The sequence below is a fragment of the Protopterus annectens genome, chromosome 5.part0, assembly GCF_019279795.1.
Source record: "Protopterus annectens isolate FY-2018-M chromosome 5.part0, PAN1.0, whole genome shotgun sequence".
Taxonomy (NCBI): domain Eukaryota; kingdom Metazoa; phylum Chordata; order Ceratodontiformes; family Protopteridae; genus Protopterus; species Protopterus annectens.
In genome coordinates this window covers 17,814,571-17,833,041 of record NC_056735.1, presented here as the reverse complement: position 1 = coordinate 17,833,041, position 18,471 = coordinate 17,814,571, and the positions used below count along the sequence as shown (strand labels likewise).

The 18,471-nt window shown below is 46.0% G+C and overlaps 1 protein-coding gene across 3 annotated transcripts in view; it reads left to right on the top strand.

Moving 5' to 3' along the window:
• The window catches only part of SLC9A7 (solute carrier family 9 member A7), a 3,436,621-nt gene that overhangs the window by 438,188 nt on the left and 2,979,962 nt on the right, over positions 1 to 18,471 (top strand). For all 3 annotated transcript variants that reach the window (XM_044072073.1, XM_044072072.1, XM_044072071.1), the window contains exon 4: positions 1,989 to 2,065. In XM_044072073.1, coding sequence (XP_043928008.1) covers positions 1,989 to 2,065 — 77 coding nt within the window. The remainder of the gene's footprint in view (positions 1 to 1,988; positions 2,066 to 18,471) is intronic.

Below are 18,471 nucleotides of genomic sequence, written 5' to 3'. Positions count from 1 at the left end.
ATCTTCCACAACCTTTGATGTAGTTTTATTTGAGGACTATTGTGCTTCTTTTCCCCATTTTTTGTTGGCATATCTGTTTGATACAGAGAAATTGTGCTTGTGCTGTTTTTATTTGCCCCCATTATCCTTTTACACCACTGTTAACAGACTTTTCAACAGTACTTCTGAATTATTATTCAAAATACATATACATTTTCCAGTCTGTGCCACATCTTCTTGAGATTTGGAACCCTCAGCTCTGATTGGTTTAACTTTGTAGCCTGAATCACACACACTGGTGTTGATGTTACTTCTTTCATTTGTTCATTCACTTGTTTGTTCTTTTCATTTTCTATTACCCATGTTGACTAGTAGAGTTGCTGGAGGGTATTCCAACAACAGCCAAGCATAAGTACTTGTACTCTACTCCTTGTACAGCACCACTTCAGTTGTAGTTATTTTTTTGCTTATTATAGTCATATATTTACGTCAAGTAGTTATTTTCTGTAATTGCCTATGTTACAGACATGGTGTTGTAGAGTTTTACAGAACAGTAGTTGTATGTTAAGATTGAAAGTGCCCAACTGCCCCAAGATGTGGTTGAAAATGGCCCGAGTCCCAGACCTCTAAACCTGTCAACTAAGTTAATACATATATAAACCTGTAAATAAAGGGTGTATATTAGTACAGCGGAAGTCTAACGTGTCGACAGCTAAACAGCGAACGCTTAAAGCCGCAAACGACCAGTTCTGCAAATTTTTTCATAGGGAAAAATTTGCTTGGCTGTTATTGGGAATTTGCCCTTTTCCTCAATGTAGAACGATCTCGGAGTTGGTATATTTAATTGGGGGGGCTGTCGGGGGCACAGCCCCCCACTTAATTAGGGTTTAAAAGTTTAAGTAGCAAAAACGACTGCCAGGACTGACAAAAGCTCACACCAAACAGTTTTATTAAGCACTTTTCGTCTCACTAAATTGCGAGACATCTTCAGACAAAAACAACCATCAACCAGTCTAACAACAAATGGATTTCTTGTTCCTTAAAAAACCTATGCAAAAAAGCTGAGGTTTAGCACTTCAGTCTAAAAATGTAAAAGACTGTATAAAAAACTTGAATACAAGTAACCGTAATGAATCACACGAAAAAAGTCCTTATTAAATCAGACTCTTTAAAACCAACAAGATGCCATTTGTTGTTAGATTGGTTGATGGTTACAGTCATGTTAGGGTTAATATTCAATTTGTATTTAAGTAATCATTTTTACTTTTGTTTTTGTCTGAAGAAGTCTTGCAATTTAGTGAGATGAAAAGTGCTTAATAAAACTATTTGGTGTGAAATGTTGTTGGTCCTGGCAGTCTTTTTTGCTACTTAGTTTGTTCTTGGTTTCTCTGGTTTTGCAAGTGTTTAAAAGTTTGTCTGATGGCCAAGCAAAGTTTTTCCCTATGAAAAACTTTGCGGAAGTGGCCGTTCGCGGTTTTAAGATTTTGCTGTTTAGCTGTCGACGTTTGGGTGTTCAACAAGATAAGCGGTCGATTTTATAATATAGACCCTAAATAAATAATCAGTATTGTATGGGATGTCATCTGTTGCGTGTGCTTGCACACACACACACACACACACACACACACACACACACACACACACACACACACACAATATAATTTTTTTTTGCTTTCATTGTTTTCTGGAGCCTGCATCTTACAGAGGGAATCTATAGGCAGGAGTCTCATATCAGGCAGTATGAAATTAAACTGTCCAATGAGTATATGTTGTTTCTGACAGCAGAATTGCTCGGGAATTATAGAAGAATTTCAAATCAAAATGTAGGAAAAAAACTGCATGCCCATCAAATCTTCCTGCATGACATAATTTTATTTCTGCCTTCAAATAGTTTTCCTCTCAGTTATTTAGATGGGCTATTTCTTGTAAACGCCAGCTGTATAACATTACAATAAACTCTGCCTGTAATATTAACACCTTGTCATTCCTTGCTGTGTTGTATATTTCAGAGACATTTCTTCAGAAATCTTGGATCTGTCCTGACATATGCCTTCTTAGGAACAGCAGTCTCTTGTTTTGTTATTGGGTGAGTACTTACATGTCTTACTCCCTTTGTTTTCTTAGTTTTTACTGTTGCTTGAAAATTTGTAATACGTTTGATGATGTTGATATTTTAAACCTGTTTCTTGGTATCTGAAATGATCTGATTGTGTCCGTTGTAATGCTTGTTTCACTGGTAGCAATTAAATGTACCCTGTAACACAGCAATTGAACACCACTCTATGCAAAGGTTGTTTCCATGTCCTTCCATAATCCTCCAGTAAACTGTAACCCTATAACATACAGTACTGATTTGTTTTAGTCCTTTGAGTGTTTGGACAGAATTGATAGTGTACCAGATACATGAACAAACTATGACCCACGCAAGAGAATTTGGGCTAGTCACAGCAAACAAGATGGTGATTTTGTTATCTGGAGGCACATTGCCTTTGCTGTCAGTTGCAGTACCATACCTGCCTTCTGCTACCTTCCACCAGTCTTGGTGATCTGTATGGGTAATATGCAGATTCTCAGTCTTCCTCTGAGAGAGTCCCCTGAGCATTTCAGGAAGGCATTGCAACATTATGAAGGGCAGGGGGCAAGTAATAATAATAATACTAATCATAATAATAATTTGAGCTGATGTCATTTTAATACGTTCCTCAACCTGTGCGCTCTGATCTGATCCGACTCTGTCGCTTTCCATGGCTCTAGGATCCAATTCTTAAGCTCTTCCCTTGCCCATAATGCTTCATTCCCCCAGAATACCTCAGATCTCATTTGGCGCTTATCAAAGACGTTGATAAACAAAGAGTTTGCGAATCTCTCTAGCTCCTTGTGGGTTTCGTGAGTTTAGTTATCCTTCTCAGAGTTTATCTCCTTTTGTTACTCTTCCTTACCCTCAGACTACTGTATGAAAAAAACAAAGCTTATATTAGTTCTTTAGTCATGTCTGTACACGGGTGCTACTTGTTACCATAGTTGGTATTTTCTTTTTTTTTCATCCTTCCTTCCTTTTTCTGAAAAAGGTATAGCTGGTTTAAAATTGCCATCATGTCTGACAAACCAGCTGGTTTCAAAAAATGTACTTCCTGTGGGCATCAGATTCCTCTTTCTGATGCCCACAGGGAGTGCATTTACTGTCTTGGTCTGGTGCACCTGGAATCACCCTGCACTATTTGTGCTGCGTTTAGCAGCATGCCCTTAGTGACGTAAGAATCAAACTATTTTTAAAGGGACATGTTAAGTTGTCAATCTCACCTTCATTCTTGCTGGATGGGTTCAGAGCCGATCCTCGGCTCCGACTCGGCCAATACTAAAGCTCGAGAGCTATTTTTTACCAGCTCGAGGCTCCCCTATATCCCACAATGCTAGGCGGTAAATACCCAAATCTCATTTAGCTGCGAGGTGCTTGTTTCTACCGGCTCTGCAGGTTAGTGACCTTTTACAGTTGTCAATCTCTAAACTCCCTTTTTTTTTTTTTCTTTTCTTTAGGATAGTTTCTTTAAATAGTCTTTTAGTTATCTATCCCTAGTTTCATTCGGTTTCCCCTAATTGTTTTTCCCATTTATCCCCTTTTAATTTCCTTAGGCCTTCGGGCCCTCCCCACTTCTTTCCCTTAGTCATACTTTTTTGTGCGAGTGATTAGCTTAGTTTTCCCCTTTCTTTAAAGGTGTGTGTATGTCTGTGTGTTACAGCCACTTTTAGGATGTCTAAAGACTCCAAGGTCTCAGGCTTCAAGAAGTGTGACTCGTGCTGTCAGAAAATGTCTCTGACAGACGGTCACACTTCTTGTGTATATTGCCTGGGACCTCTGCACCTGCAGGACTCTTGCTCTGTCTGCCACGCTTTCAGTCCAAGAGTCCTGCAGGAACATAAAAATAAACTGATACTTCGAGGCTTATTAAAGCCTGAAGGCTCCCTGACCCAGATCACGTCAGGAAAACCTTCTAAGCCTTCCAAGGCGTCGGCTCCAGCTTCGGAGCCGTCCGCTGGTGGCTCTAAGGCTGCTTCGACATAGACTCTGCCTGGAGCCGATGTTTCGAAGATTCAAGCTGTTTCCTCGGCTCCGGCTGGAGCCGAGAAGTCCGAGACTCAGACGGCTCCGATAGTTTTGTCGGAGCCATCTACTAGGAAGAGGTCGAGATCCTGATCCATTGGCTCTGTCCACTCGGCCCCGGGATCTCCACTTTTATCAGAGAGGAGCCATAGGTCCCACTCCTCTCGGCCCTCCAGACTGTACGACCACGACTTAGAGAGGGTGGAGAGCAGACTTCTCAAGTCCCAGGCACTGGCCCAAATGCTGCATAGCCCTACTCAACAGTCAGTGGCTATAACCATCCCTTCCTCAGTTCCTCCTCCGATTCCCATGAGTTTGGAGCCAGAGCTTCTGGTAGCCGTGACTGTCTGTGCGTCGGAGCCGATACTTCCACTTTCGGCTCCGTCATCGGCTCCGATCTCCTCCTTGAAGGGATCTGGGTGCTGGGCTTCCCTCGTCGGCTCCGAGGGGGCGAGTGGCATCGGACCCTTGTCCGAGCCCGTTCTCCCTCTCGGAGCTTCGGCGCTGGTGAGCTCTGCCCCGACATCGGCCTCGGAGCCATCCCTTTCGGTGCCGGGAGGAGTCCTCATCTCTTCGGAGCGGGGATCTTCTGCCCCGCCTGATCGGGGCGCCTTCGAGGTCATGCGGAGTGTGCTAGACCCAGTGTGTGCTCCATGGTCGGCTCCCTCAGCTCCTCCCTCTACAGTGCCTGCGATGGTCTCTACCCACCCTCTCGCCCCAGACCATAGAGAGCCAACGTCTCATGTTTCCCCACTGGGAATATCCTCCTCTTCCAAGGCTTCTCCTGATCCTTCAGGGTAACCCCCTCGGAAGAAACAATGCAAGAGGAAGCATATTGACTCCCCCGAGTCTATCACCTTGGATACTGACTTGGATGAGTCGGAAGGGTCCTCCCGGTCCTCCTCTGAGGATGTCTCCTTTTCAGACATCCTTGAGATCCTTAGACAGAGGGGGAACTGGTCCACCCTTAACCCTTCAGAGGATGAGTCTGTCTACCTTGAGGCTTTTGGCTCTCGCCCGTCCACTACCTGGGTATCTCCTCCCTTTGACCCACTCATGGAAGTGGTGGCAAGGAAGGCGTGGACAGCCCCTGATACAGTGGAACCTACCCCACGAAGGTCGTCCAAGTTTATTACAGCTCCTAAGGACAAAGAATTCTTATCCAAGGGCATCTCTGTTGATGCTATGGTGGTGGCCACAGCCACTAAGAAGAAATTAGCCGATCCTTCGGTACCTATCCATCCTCCTAATAAGGAATCTAGGACTATGGATAGGTACGGTAAGCAGATGTTCTCCTCAGCGACCTTTGCCATGCGTTCGCTGAACTACTTGTGTCACTTCACCTGTCTTCAGAGAGATGTGCTCAAGGGAAATGGGTGATGCTTTGCAGGATCCAACAACTGGGGGGTTTCGAGACAAAATGAACTCCCAGTTGGCAACCCTGAATTCAGTCGTCAACTCCTCCATGTGGCTTATTTCCTATGCGGCCGATGGGGCGAGTAGGGCCGCTGGCACAGGTGTAGCTTTGCGACGTCACGCCTGGATGCGGCTTTGTAACTTTGCATACCCTTTCAAGGCGTCCTTCACCAATTCCCCTTTTGATGGTTCAGCGTTGTTTGGACCTCAGGTGAAGGACACGTTGACTAGGTGCGAACAGGATGGCAAGACTCTCTCTGCCATGGGAGTCCGTTTTTCTACCCCTTCTAGACCGTATCCCAAGGGTCAGAAGGGTGGGAAAATGTGGTTCCTCAAATCACAGGGAGTCTCGCCTGATGCACAGAGTCAGTTCCCCTCTAGAGGCAGAGGGGGGAACAACAATAGACACCGCCCTAGGGGCAGAGGAGGACTGCAGAATCAAGGTAACAGAGAGACCGTCTCTGACAAACCTTTCCAGCATCCCTGAGGAGCTGCCCAACTGTCCACCTTCGGAGGCAGTCGGGGGAAGGTCATCACTGTATCCAGAAGCCTGGCTTTCTCTCACTCAAGACAAATGGGTACAGTCAATTATATCAGAGGGTTACAAAATTCCCTTTGTCCACATCCCATCTCAGCCAGGTTTGTCTTGAAGGTTTTAGGTCTCATGGCAGCTGCCATTACACTTCTTCCCCTAGCCTGCTTTCAAATGCGGATCCTCCAGTGGATGCTGTTTTCTCAGTGGTCCTTCCGACAGCTCCCAATGTCTCACAGTATTCTATTGACCCAATCATGCAAGAAGCATCTATCTTGGTGGATGACCTCCCCTCAAGTTCTTCAGGGCAGATCCTTCGTCGTCGTCCCCCTGGTTGTCACTGTGACGACGGACGCCTCCCTGATCGGGTGGGCGGGCATTGTCAGGGCATGATGGTTCAGGGCACATGGCAACCTTAAGAGAGCCATTTGCACATAAATGTCCTGGAGATGAGAGCAGTACTTTTAGCGTTGCAAGCCCTTCAGTACTCTCTTCCCACCGGGACTATTGCAATTCAGAAAGACAATATGTCTGTAGTATGGTACATCAACAAACAGGGCGGAACCAAGTCTTATCCCTTATGTCGAGAGGCACTCAGACTTTGGCAGTGGGCGATCTCATCTCAGCGGTTTCTGATAGCAACGCACATCCCTGGGAAGTCCAACGTAATAGCGGACAAGTTGAGCAGGGCCATACTCATGCCACACGAGTGGTCTCTCAAACACTCAGTGCTGGAAGAAATTTTTGAGAGATGGGGCCGACCTTGCTGCGATTTTTTTTTGCTTTTTTGCTACTCCACAAAACAGCAAGTGTCACGATTTCTTCACCCTCTTTCCCCTACCAGGTCAACCCGCTAGGGACGCTCTAGTCCACGATTGGCCCAGGGGACTTCTGTATGCCTTTCCCCACTTTCCACTTATCTCTCAAGTAATTCAGAAAGCTACCGCATTGAGAGTCGACATGATCCTCATTGCCCCTTACTGGCCTCGTCAGATATGGTTTCCGTTCCTTCACCGGTTTCTGTTGGAGCAGCCTTGGCATCTGGATCCAGTGCCAGATCTCTTGACCCATCAGTCAGGTCAGCTGCACCACTCCCTCCTATCTCTCAACCTCACAGCTTGGTTGCTTTGCTTCCTACCCTGGCCAGGCTTCCTTTAATTTCCCATTCGGTCCGTAACATCCTTATAGCCTCCCACAAGTCTTCTACAAGAAGGATTTACAATAGCAAGTGGAAACGTTTTCCCTTCTGGGCAGCAACTAATAACATAGACCCTTTCACTGCACCTATCCAGTCTATACTAGACTTCCTGGCAGAACTTTTTCACTCAGGTGGTTCTTCATCTACTATTAGAGTACAATTGGCGGCTATATCTAATTTCCATGTAGGCTTTTCAGACTCCAGCATCATGTCCCATAAACTTTGCAAAGCCTTTCTAAAAGATATCTTTTTGCTCAAGCCCCCAATTAGAGATCCCCGACCTCAGTGGGACTTAAATTTGGTTCTAGCCTCCTTGATTCTCCCCCCCTTCGAATCGGCCGCTTCAGGCTCTCTGAAATTGCTTTCATGGAAAACCCTTTTTCTAGTAGCCATAACATCAGCCAGACGGGTATCTGAACTTCATGCTCTTTGCAGTCGTCCTCCATACTTAGTTTTCCACAAAGACAGGGTGTCCCTTCGGACCAACCCTTCCTTTTTACCCAAGGTTTCTTCTGAGGCGAATCTGAACCAGACAATCGACCTTCCAGTTTTCTTCCCTAATTATTCCAACAAGGCAGAACAAAAGTTACATTTCCTAGATGTTCATCGCCAGCTCCGTTATTATTTGGATAGGATTAAACAGTTTAGGAAGTCTAACCAGCTATTCCTATCTTATGCGGAAGAGAAGATGGGCCTTCCACTTTCCAAAGTGTCTCTTTCGAGATGGCTGGCATCTGTAATTTCCTTCATTTATGAACTCAGACACCAAAAGCTACCATCACAACCTAGAGCTCATTCAACCAGGGCGTTGGCTACGTCAGTAGCATTTCAAGACAGACTGCCCATAGATTCCATCTGTCAAGCAGCTACATGGGCTTCTCCTCATACCTTTATCTCACATTATAAATTGGATATGGCCTCCAGAAACCAGGCTAACTTTGGTTCCACCGTACTCGAGTCTGTTCCGATGAGCCACCCAGGACAAGGGTGCTAGGGACGCGGTCCCATCCAGCAAGAATGAAAGCGAGATTGACAACTTAACATTGAGAAGTTATGTACCTACCATAACGTTCCATGTTAGTTGTCTTCTTCTCGCCTTCTTTCTTGCGTCCCACCCTCCATCCCCCTAACCTGGACAGACCGAGAGGATCCTTGGGATCTTTTATCATCCACAGCGTCAACCACCTCTAAGGCCCCTGATTGATAGTTAGAGGTGGATTTCTTTTTTCTCTGTCTCTAGGAGATCAGCACTGCTATACTTTTAGTTATCAAACAAGATCTGGGTATTTACCGCCTAGCATTATGGGATATAGGGGAGCCTCGAGCCGGTAAAAAAATAGCTCTCGAGCTTTAGTATTGACCGAGTCGGAGCCGAGGATCGGCTCCAAACCCATCCAGCAAGAAAGAAGGCGAGAAGAAGACAACTAACATGGAACGTTATGATAGGTACACAACTTCTCATTTTACCATCTTCTACTACTACTGTATGGACCTCTTCAGGGACTCAGACCACCCCACCAAGAAAACAAGAGAGTCCCGGGAACACAGAACCCCCTAAAAAGGATCCCAGACCATTGGCTCCTAAGTCTTCAGATCCAGCTTGTTTGGAGACCTCTCCTTCTTGGCCCCATGCTCCACAGTTTTCATTGGAGACTGTCTTCCCGAGACTCAGATTTCCCTTTCTCCAGCAGTTGCCTAAAAGGACTTCCAGGCCTCCTCCTACCTCCTTATCCTTTAGGTCTTGCCAGCTCTGTCCCCCACTGGATCTGTGAGCTGCCATTCTGCCTTTGTCCCATTTGCTCTGAAGGTCCCAAGACTTGAGACATCAAATCTGACAGTACCTGTTGCTTTGCTCTGACCTGCTTGTCTCCGACCACATCGGAGTGGATTGGCTCTTGGAGCTGAAGCCTCGACATCAGATCTGAGGGGTTGAATTTGACTCCAATGCTTTCAGAGCCATCGCTTCCCCTCGGAGCTTCAGCTATTAACAGCTCAGTGCCAACTCTCCCCTCAGACTGGGGAACCTGTGGGACTCTGGGAGGTTATTTGCTTTGAGAGCTTCATCTATGGAGGGATTGCTTTCTACATTCTCGGATCATTTCACCTTTGAGGTAGTGGAGAAGGTTCTCTCTATGCCCAGGAGAGCCCTGACTCTTGTGTCCTTGGATCCATTCCCACCCCCTTGGATCCTCTACCTGAATCCTCTCCTACCAGTTCCAGGACAGCCAACCCAGAAGAGCTTCCCAAGATCAGAACCTAATGAAGGCCTAATCCTTGGGCTGAAAGCGCTAAACCAGTGGATTAAAGTTCATTTTGGGTGATACAGTGCTCTATTATCACTCGTGGTTTTCTTTTCATTTGGAAACATTCTTGAAATCCTTCACCAGAAAGGTGGTTGGTTTACCCACAACCCAACCCAGGAAGAATTGGTGTCTTTTGAAGCTTTTGGGTCTAGCCCGTCTACATCTTGGGTGTCCCCCTTGCAGATGGTCTTATTAATCTCATCCTCTATAGGACATGGAAGGAGCCGGATGCTGTGTAACCCATCCCTAAGCACCCTGATAAAATCCTTAGCGCCCCCGCAGACAGAACACACTGGACTAAGGGTATCCCCGTAGATGCCATGGTTGTTGCAGCAGCCACCAAGATGGAGCTTAGCTGAGAAATGCTCTACTATCCATCCCTCAACAGGGAGTCTAGGGCTTTAGACAGGTTTGGTAAGCAGGTTTATTCTTCACTGACCTTCACATTGCGATCGCTGAACTATCTGGTACACTTCATCAGACTACAGAGGGACTTAGTCAAGGAACTTTCTAGCTCTGTCCTAGGATCCATGTCTGCTAAGGAACAGAAAAACTTATCCTCCAGGATGGCCACCCTACAATCTATATCAAAAGCATCCATGAGATTAATCCCACATGTGGCAGAGGTTACTTCAAGGGCTGCCTGTTCTGGCATTGCCATAAGGCATCATGCCTGGATACGGCTTTGTGACTTCGTGGAACCTTTCAAGGCATCCTTCATCAATGCTGCTTTTGATGTATCATCATTGTTTGGCCCCACAGTTAGAGACTGTCTTCTATAGTGAGAAAGATGGAAAGACCTTGTCTGCCATAGGAATCCATTTTTCCACACCACAAAGGTCTTTCTCCAGCAGCCAGCATGGTGGTAAAAAGATGTGGTTCAAAAAGTCTCAACGTCCTTTTCAGGAATCACAGGGAGATTTTTCACACAGAAACAAAGGTGGAAACAACTATAATGGTAGATGCCGCCCAAGCGGCAGAGCGATTCCGCAAAATCAAAAATATCAAGATTTATTCTCTGACATATCCTTACATTGCTCTTGAGAAGTTGCCTTACTGTCTTTCTCTGGAATCAGTTTTGGCTTATCTTTGCACCTAGATTCCTGGTCAGCCATCACAAATTATCTTTGGGTGTAAAGGATCATATCCAGAGGATATGTCATCCCATTTTTACAACTCCCCAAACCAAAGAAAAATCTCCCCAATGTCCTACCTAATCAGAAGGAAACACCAGCACTAGAAATTACAAAACTGCTTGAAAGAGTCATCCAGAAAGTCCCACCAGACCAAATCGGATCAGGAATCTACTTAAGGTTCTTTTTCATGCCAAAAAAGAGGCCAGTTTTGGACCGAACATTCCTGAACAGGTCAGTAAAGAACTCAAAATTCCAGACGTCACGATCCAGTCCATTTTGCCAGTACTGCAAAAGGATGATTGGATGTGCTGAATCGACCTTCAGGACGTGTTCTATCATATCAGAATGAACAGATGCTCCAGAACATTTCTCCACTTTGGGCTAGGAGCCAGTCGTTATTAGTTCAGAGTACTCCCCTTTGGTCTCGCCATAGCCCGCAGGGTGTTCACCAAATGCATGGCAATAGCAGCAGCAGCTCACTTGAGACTGCATGGATTCAACATGTTTCCTTATCCAGATGATTGGCTCCTGACTGCATCAACTAGGCATCTACTAATACAAGCCAGAGATTATCTGCTACATCTAGCTCCCACTTTGGGTATCACAATCAACATACAAAAATCTCAGCAACAGCCCGTACAGATGATAAACTTCATAGGAGCACATCTAGACACATCCAGAAAGGATTTCCACATTAAGATTGCATATCAGACAAATTCTGGCTAGCCCAGCACCCCCAGCAAATGTAGTCCTCAGAGCATTAGGTTCGATGGCTGCCACAATAGCATTGATCTCAACAGCACAGTTGCATATGAGAATTCTGTAATGGACTCTGGCGGTCCAGTGGTCCTTACATCAATACCCACTGAATCATCTTATAAAGTTATCCCAAGTGTGCAAGGACCCTCTTCTGTGGTGGCTCCAATTGGAAGAAGTAGAACAAGGACATCCCTTTGCACCCCCCCCCCCACAACAAGTTGACCATGGATGCCTCCCAGTTGGGGTGAGGGGGCATTACCGGTGTCGGATGGTTCAAGGCATGTGGCCAACCCAGGAGACCAATTTGCATATCATTGTTCTAGAGATGAGTGTTTCTAGCATTGCAAGCCCTTCAGAGCTTTCTCCCTGTAGGGACTATTGCAATATAAATGGACAAACATGTCAGTAGTATGGTATATCAACAAGCAGGGAGGAACCAGATCTTGCTCACTGTGTCGAGAAGCAATGAGAGTTTGACAATGGGTGATTTCTTCCAACCTCTTCCTAACCACACCACACATTCCAGAGAAGTCCAACACTCTAACTGACAGGCTCAGAAGAATTATCCTGATGCCTCATGAATGGTCTCTAAATCAATCAGCGGCAAACATGATTTTCCACAAATGGGGTCACCCTTGCTGCGACCTCTTCACATCCCCTTCCGACAACAAGTGCAGCAGATTTTTTTACCCTGATCCCTCCACAGGGGTAGTCACTGAGATGCTCTAGTCCATGTTTGGCCCTCTGGTCGTCTTTACTCTTACCCTCCCCTTCCATCATCCCCAAGTTCCTCCAGAAAGCAAAGATGTTGAAGAGAAAAGTGATCCTCATTGCTGCCTTTTGGCCTCAACAGGTCTAGTTTCCCTTCCTTTGGTCTCATCTGATATGTCCTACATGGACACTGGAACCAAGTCCAGATCTCTTGTCTCATCCATCAGGACAAATTCACCTGGATCTTCCAGGAGTAAAATTAACCGAATGCTTTCTCGAATTCTGATGATGGCTAGAAATACCAGACATTCACCCCCAGATGTTCATCGTGCATACAGCTGCAGTCATTACAGATGGATTCTCCTGCCGTCAGGCGGGTCCTCTGTCGGCCGAATTCCAAAGTCTAGGTCCGGCGTCGGTTGTCGTTGCTTCTTCCCTGACGTCAGTGCGACAGGGGTATAAAAGAACCAGCCGACGCCATTTTCTTCAGTCTCTTTTGCCGCGCGGTGCCTGAAGCAGAAGCAGTTCGCAAGTGCCGGTCAGCCAGCTCCTAAAAATACGAAAATTTTGAAACCGAAGTCTTCTTTAAAGCTAAGTACCTCGTTGGGGAAACTTTTCTTGCCTCAGACCGATGTCAGACAAAGTTAACAATTGTATTTCTTGTGGGAAGCAAATACCACATAAGGATTTCCATTTCCTCTGTATACCTTGTTTAGGCCCAGACCATGACGTCTCGGGCTGTCGCTTTTGTGCTACTTTCAATAAACGCATTATTAAGCGTCGGGCGGAGTTCGCCCAGCACTATTTTGGGAAAGCTTTTAACTATATAATGTCGTCGGAGACTCCGACTCCTGTTTTGTCCAAAAAACGCAAAAACAAGGACCAACACGCGAGATCCGCGGCCTCCACCGACACCACGCCAAAACCGACTACACGTGGTCCGGTTCTCAGCGAGGCGCCTACTCAGCCCCTGACTACCGACGACGCTTCTCTGGCGGTGTCCTCTGTAACCAAGGCCGCAGGTTCCTCGGCATACACCCAGACTACAGATACCGAAGCCACTGTTTTTGTGTTGAGCCTCATAATGTGGACAGGTCTACCTCCACCCATGGTGTCTTCAGACCTTCCTCTTCCTTTTCCATCAAGGCCTTTACTAAGTCTAAATCAGCCATGCACTCCAAGAGACCTGCTGCACAGGGCCCATCTCCAGGCCCCATGCCTAAAAAGCAGATGCTTAAAATGGCTGAGGATTTAATTACTCCATCAGGGGTTCCCAACCCCCACCGGACAAAAGACCCAGAGTGGAGGAAGAATCACCTTCTTCTGATCAGGGCTCCATAATTTCAGAGCATTCTGATGAGGAGGAACATTCTTACTCCCCTTTTGAAGATTCCGATGCAGAGGAGTCCATTCCTTCTGTATCCCCCCCCCCCAGAGGATTACTCATTCGGGGAAACCTTGCATACCTTGAGGGAACACTTCCACTGGGAAGGCCAAGATTATTCAGATTCCAAGAAAAGGCTTAGGGAATTTCTTTTGCTACCTCAGCACAGACCTCTTGGGATACCTCCTGTCTTGGACATACTTGATGATGTTTACTCGGAGGCCTACCTTAATCCGGATTCCCTGCCTCCAGCTCCAGTCAAGCCTGATAGGTACTACAGAGTTCCTAACTCACACCAATTTCTTTACAAAAGTCATACTGCTGACCCAGAAACCATTTCTCAGGGACCCAAGGGAATGAAGGCCTCTACTGCGAAGAATCCATTACCTTCCGAGAGAGGTTCTAGATCCTTAGAAAGGTGGGGAAAAAAGGTATATACCTCAGCTACCCTAGCCATGAGGGCCTTAAACTGTCAGTTCCATATGCTTAAATATCAACAGTTTCTGTTATCACAATTGAAAAGTAAAATGTCTTAACCTGAACAACTAGATTTGAAGGAGTTGCAGGATATGATGCATAGTGCAGAACAAGTGGGTAAGCACACCTTACAATGTGGTTATGATGCTCTAGAGGCCTCAAGTAGAGCTGCTGTTACAGGATCAGTCATACGTAGACATGCCTGGCTTAGGGAACAAACCTTGCCTGATCATGTCAAAGCTAAATTACTAGATGCTCCTCTACAAAAGGATGTATTATTTGGTGCTAATGCTGAGGAGGTATTAAGGAAAATGGAAGAAAAAGCTAAATCTATGCAAACTGTTAAAGATTTTCTACAGGTACAACCACCACGTTTTAGTAGAAATTGGCCTTCAAAAAATTGGTCCTTTCCAGCCATGGACAGACCCCAAAGAGGTAGATACAGGCGCCCAAGGGGCAGAGGACAATCTCAAGGATCGTATAGAGGCAGACAGTGGCAAACTCCAACACCAAGAGGTGGCGAAGATAGTTCACAGCAATACAGGAAGCAAATCCAATGACTTTACCCTTTGCATGCCAAGCAAGGCCCAAATGGCAGCACCCTTAGGAGGAAAGCTGTTATTATTTTCAAAAAAGTGGCATATTGTCACAAAGGACAAAAGGATCCTGGACATTATAAACAAAGGCTACAGATTTCATTTTCACACCCTTCCAAAAATGAAAGGCATGCCAAACCTGTCACACAATCAAAGGGCAGAGGCTCAAATACAAATTTCAAAGCTCATGGGCATGAAAGCTATTCAAGAGGTACCTACCCACGAACAAGGTCAAGGTTTTTATTCCAGACTATTCCTGGTGCCAAGGAAGGGAACAGATTGGAGACCCATTTTGGACTTATCCATCCTAAACACATTTCTACTCGTACCAAAATTCAAGATGCTCACTTTACAGCAGCTTCTTCCCATGCTGGGCAAGGAGTCTTGGCTGGTAACATTGGACCTCAAGGAGGCATACCTGCATGTCCCAATCAGACAAAGCTGCAGAAGATACCTCAGATTTCTTGCAGGTTCAATCCACTATCAATTCTCTGCATAGCCCTTTGGCTTATCTACTGCGCCCAGAGTATTCACGAAATGCCTGGCATCAGTAATTGCCTACTGCAGACTTCAAGGGATACAAATATACCCTTACTTGGTCGACTGCCTGATCCAAGCGGACAGCAAACACATACTTCTGGAACATCTGGCTTATGTAACACGGTTATTGAATTCTCTGGGATACACAGTCAACAAAGAGAAATCCAGGCTAACACCATCTCAGAAAATAATTTTCCTGGGTGCCAACTTGGGCACAAACACCCAGATGGCCTATCTTACGCCAGAGAAGCAGGGGCAACTAACTCAATACTTCAAGACACTAGCAAATTGCACCAGGCTGACTGCAAGGAAAATCCTGCAGGCTCTGGGATTCATGGCATCTTGCATTCTACTAATCCCATGTGCAAAGTTGCATATGATGAAACTTCAATGGTACCTAAAAAACCTATGATCTCAACACAGCCACAGTTTGGAAACAACAATACCACTAATTCCATGTTTGCAAAAGGAATTTCTATGGTGGGCTCTAGCATGCCAAACAAGCACAGGTCTACCATTCTGCAAGCCTCAAGCAAATGAAGTCATCACAACAGACGCCTCAGACTATGCCTGGGGGGCGCACATGGCAGACCGGTGCATTCAGGGCAAATGGTCCCAAAAGGAAAAGCACCTTCACATCAATCAAAAGGAGATGCTAGCAGTAATAAATGCTATTATAGCTTTCAAAGACTTTCTGCATCCAGGTCAACTATTGATAAGAACAGACAACACCACAGTAATGTGGTACATAAGCAAACAAGGAGGAACACATTCATACCCCCTATGCAGGCTGGCCATGTCACTTTGGAACATGGCTCTGGAGTTGCAAATCGAGCTTCAAGCACAGTACTTGCCAGGCATGGAAAACACGCTGACAGACAACCTAAGCAGAAATATGACAGATCCACACGAATGGAAGTTGCATCCTCAAGTTTTTACAGAGATAATTCAAGCGTGGTGAAGGCCAGACATAGATCTCTTTGCCTCCCACAAAAATCATCAATTTAACAAGATTCTGCTCAAGGACATTTCATCCAAAGGCCTGGAGAGTGGCCGCTCTTTCTTTCAGTTGGACAGCACTGACAGTTTACGCCTTCCCACCCCTTCCTCTACTGCCCAAAGTGCTTTTAAAAGCAAGAGCAGACAGACCAAAGATGATTCTGATTGCTCCAGACTGGCCAAGACAACACTGGTACCCACTCCTGAGGAGCCTGACGCATTCTCCTCCATGGACCCTACCTCTAATGCCTCTTCTTTTGACTCAGCACAGCTACAAAACTCTTCACAGTCAGCTGAAAACACTCAATCTGTCCGCATGGAAGATTCCTTAACATCACAACAGACCCTACTCTCCAAGGAGGTGCAGGATGTCATTTTGGAGGCCAGAAGGCCGTCTACTAGAAAAGCTTACTCCGCAAAATGGAAACTGTTTTGTGCTTGGAATGAGAAAAAGGGCCAGGATCCTGGAAAACTGAATTTGCCTCAAATATTACAGTATCTAGCTGAGCTGCTAAGCAGTGGACTTTCATTCTCCTCCATCAAAATCCATGCCTCAGCCATTTCTGCAGAATACAACACTGATCCACCTTTATTCTCTCACCCACTCTTAAGACAGTTCCTCAGAGGGGCTAAGAATATAAGACCTCCAAGGAAACAACCAATCCCTGCTTGGGATTTTAATTTCATTCTAGAACAGTTAACCTTGCCTCCTTTTGAGCCAGCTGCCTCAACAGATTTGCAATATTTGTCCTGGAAAACAGCTTTCCTTCTGGCTATTACCTCAGCTTGTAGGGTCTCAGAACTTCAAGCCCTCATGGCTGTGCAGCCCTTTATCATCTTCCATCAGGACAGTGTTTCCCTACGAACCAACCCGTCATTTATGCCTAAGGTGGTATCCAGGGTAGCTTTAAATCAGGCCATACACTTACCTACCTTTTACCCTAACCCTCAAAACAAAGGGGAAAGGCTGCTACATTCCTTGGACATCCATAGACAGCTGCGTTACTATTTGGACAGAACAAAGCCTTTCAGAAAATCAGAACAACTCTTTGTGTCTTATGCTGTAGGAGCTCAAGGGAAGCCAATTTCCAAACCGACAATTTCAAAATGGATAGGCCACTGTGTACGTTTTTGTTACTCTTCATGGTAAATCTGTACCTGCAGGCATCAGACCCCACTCCACAAGGGCCACAGCTACCTCTACAGCCTTCCTCAGAGGAGTTCCTACCAAAGATATTTTGGAAGCAGCCACTTGGAGTTCTGTGCATACCTTCACTAAACACTACCACCTACCTTTATACTCCAAAACTAGAGCTGGCTTTGCCACTGCAGTTTTGCAGGGCATTCTGGCTCCGCCCAGTTCCGCCTAGTGCCTACCACCCCTTGCGTAGCTTTTGGATTCTACCCATCTGTAATGACTGCAGCTGTATGCACGATGAACATAGTACAGTTTTGTACCTACCATAAATGTAGATGTTCGAGTGCTAATACAGCTGCAGTCCAGGATGTCCTTCAAGGATGCATCTGCAGTCTTTACAAATGGGTTGTCCTGTCGTCAGGCAGCCCTTCGGTCGGCCGGATTCCAAAGTCTGGGTCCGGCTTCGGCTGGTGTCGCACTTCACCCGACGTCATCGCTGCAGTTTTTCGGGTATAAAGGCATCAGCCGACGCCATTTTCCTCAGTCTTTCTTGCCGCGTGGCGCCCGAAGCAGAAGCTGTTCGCAAGTGCCGGTTGGTCAGATCCAGAGATTGCTACTACCGAATACTACTTCGAAGACTTCTAAAAAGCTAAGTACCCCGTTGGGGACTCTCTTGCCTCAGCCGATGTCAGAGAAAGTGAATAACTGTTTATCTTGTGGGAAACAAATACCTCATAAAGATTTCCACTCCTACTGTATACATTGTTTAGGCCCAGACCACGACGTAGCAGCTTGTTTAGCCTGTGCTTCTTTTAACCGACGGACGCTTAGACGCCGGTCGGAGTTCGCTGAACAAATTTTCGGCTCAGATTTTGCCTATATTATGCCATCGGATCCTCCGACAATGCAAATTGCCAAAAAACGTAAAGAAAAGGACCGACACTTGCGGTCCGCTGTTTCGTCCGAAACCGCGATTAAGCAAACCGCGAGTGTCTCGGTTTCGGCCGAAACCGAGCAAGCGGTTCTTCCTTCAGCCGAAACCATGCCTTCTACCGAGGCCTCTTCTAACCTGGTAGAATCGGCTTCTGAAATCCAACCTTCTGTTGCGGTTTCTCAGGAATTATCAGACACTATTCCCCTGGATATTTCTACCCCTGCACGTGGAGCTGCTAGGCCTCCTGCAGCCATGTCTATTAAGGCCTTT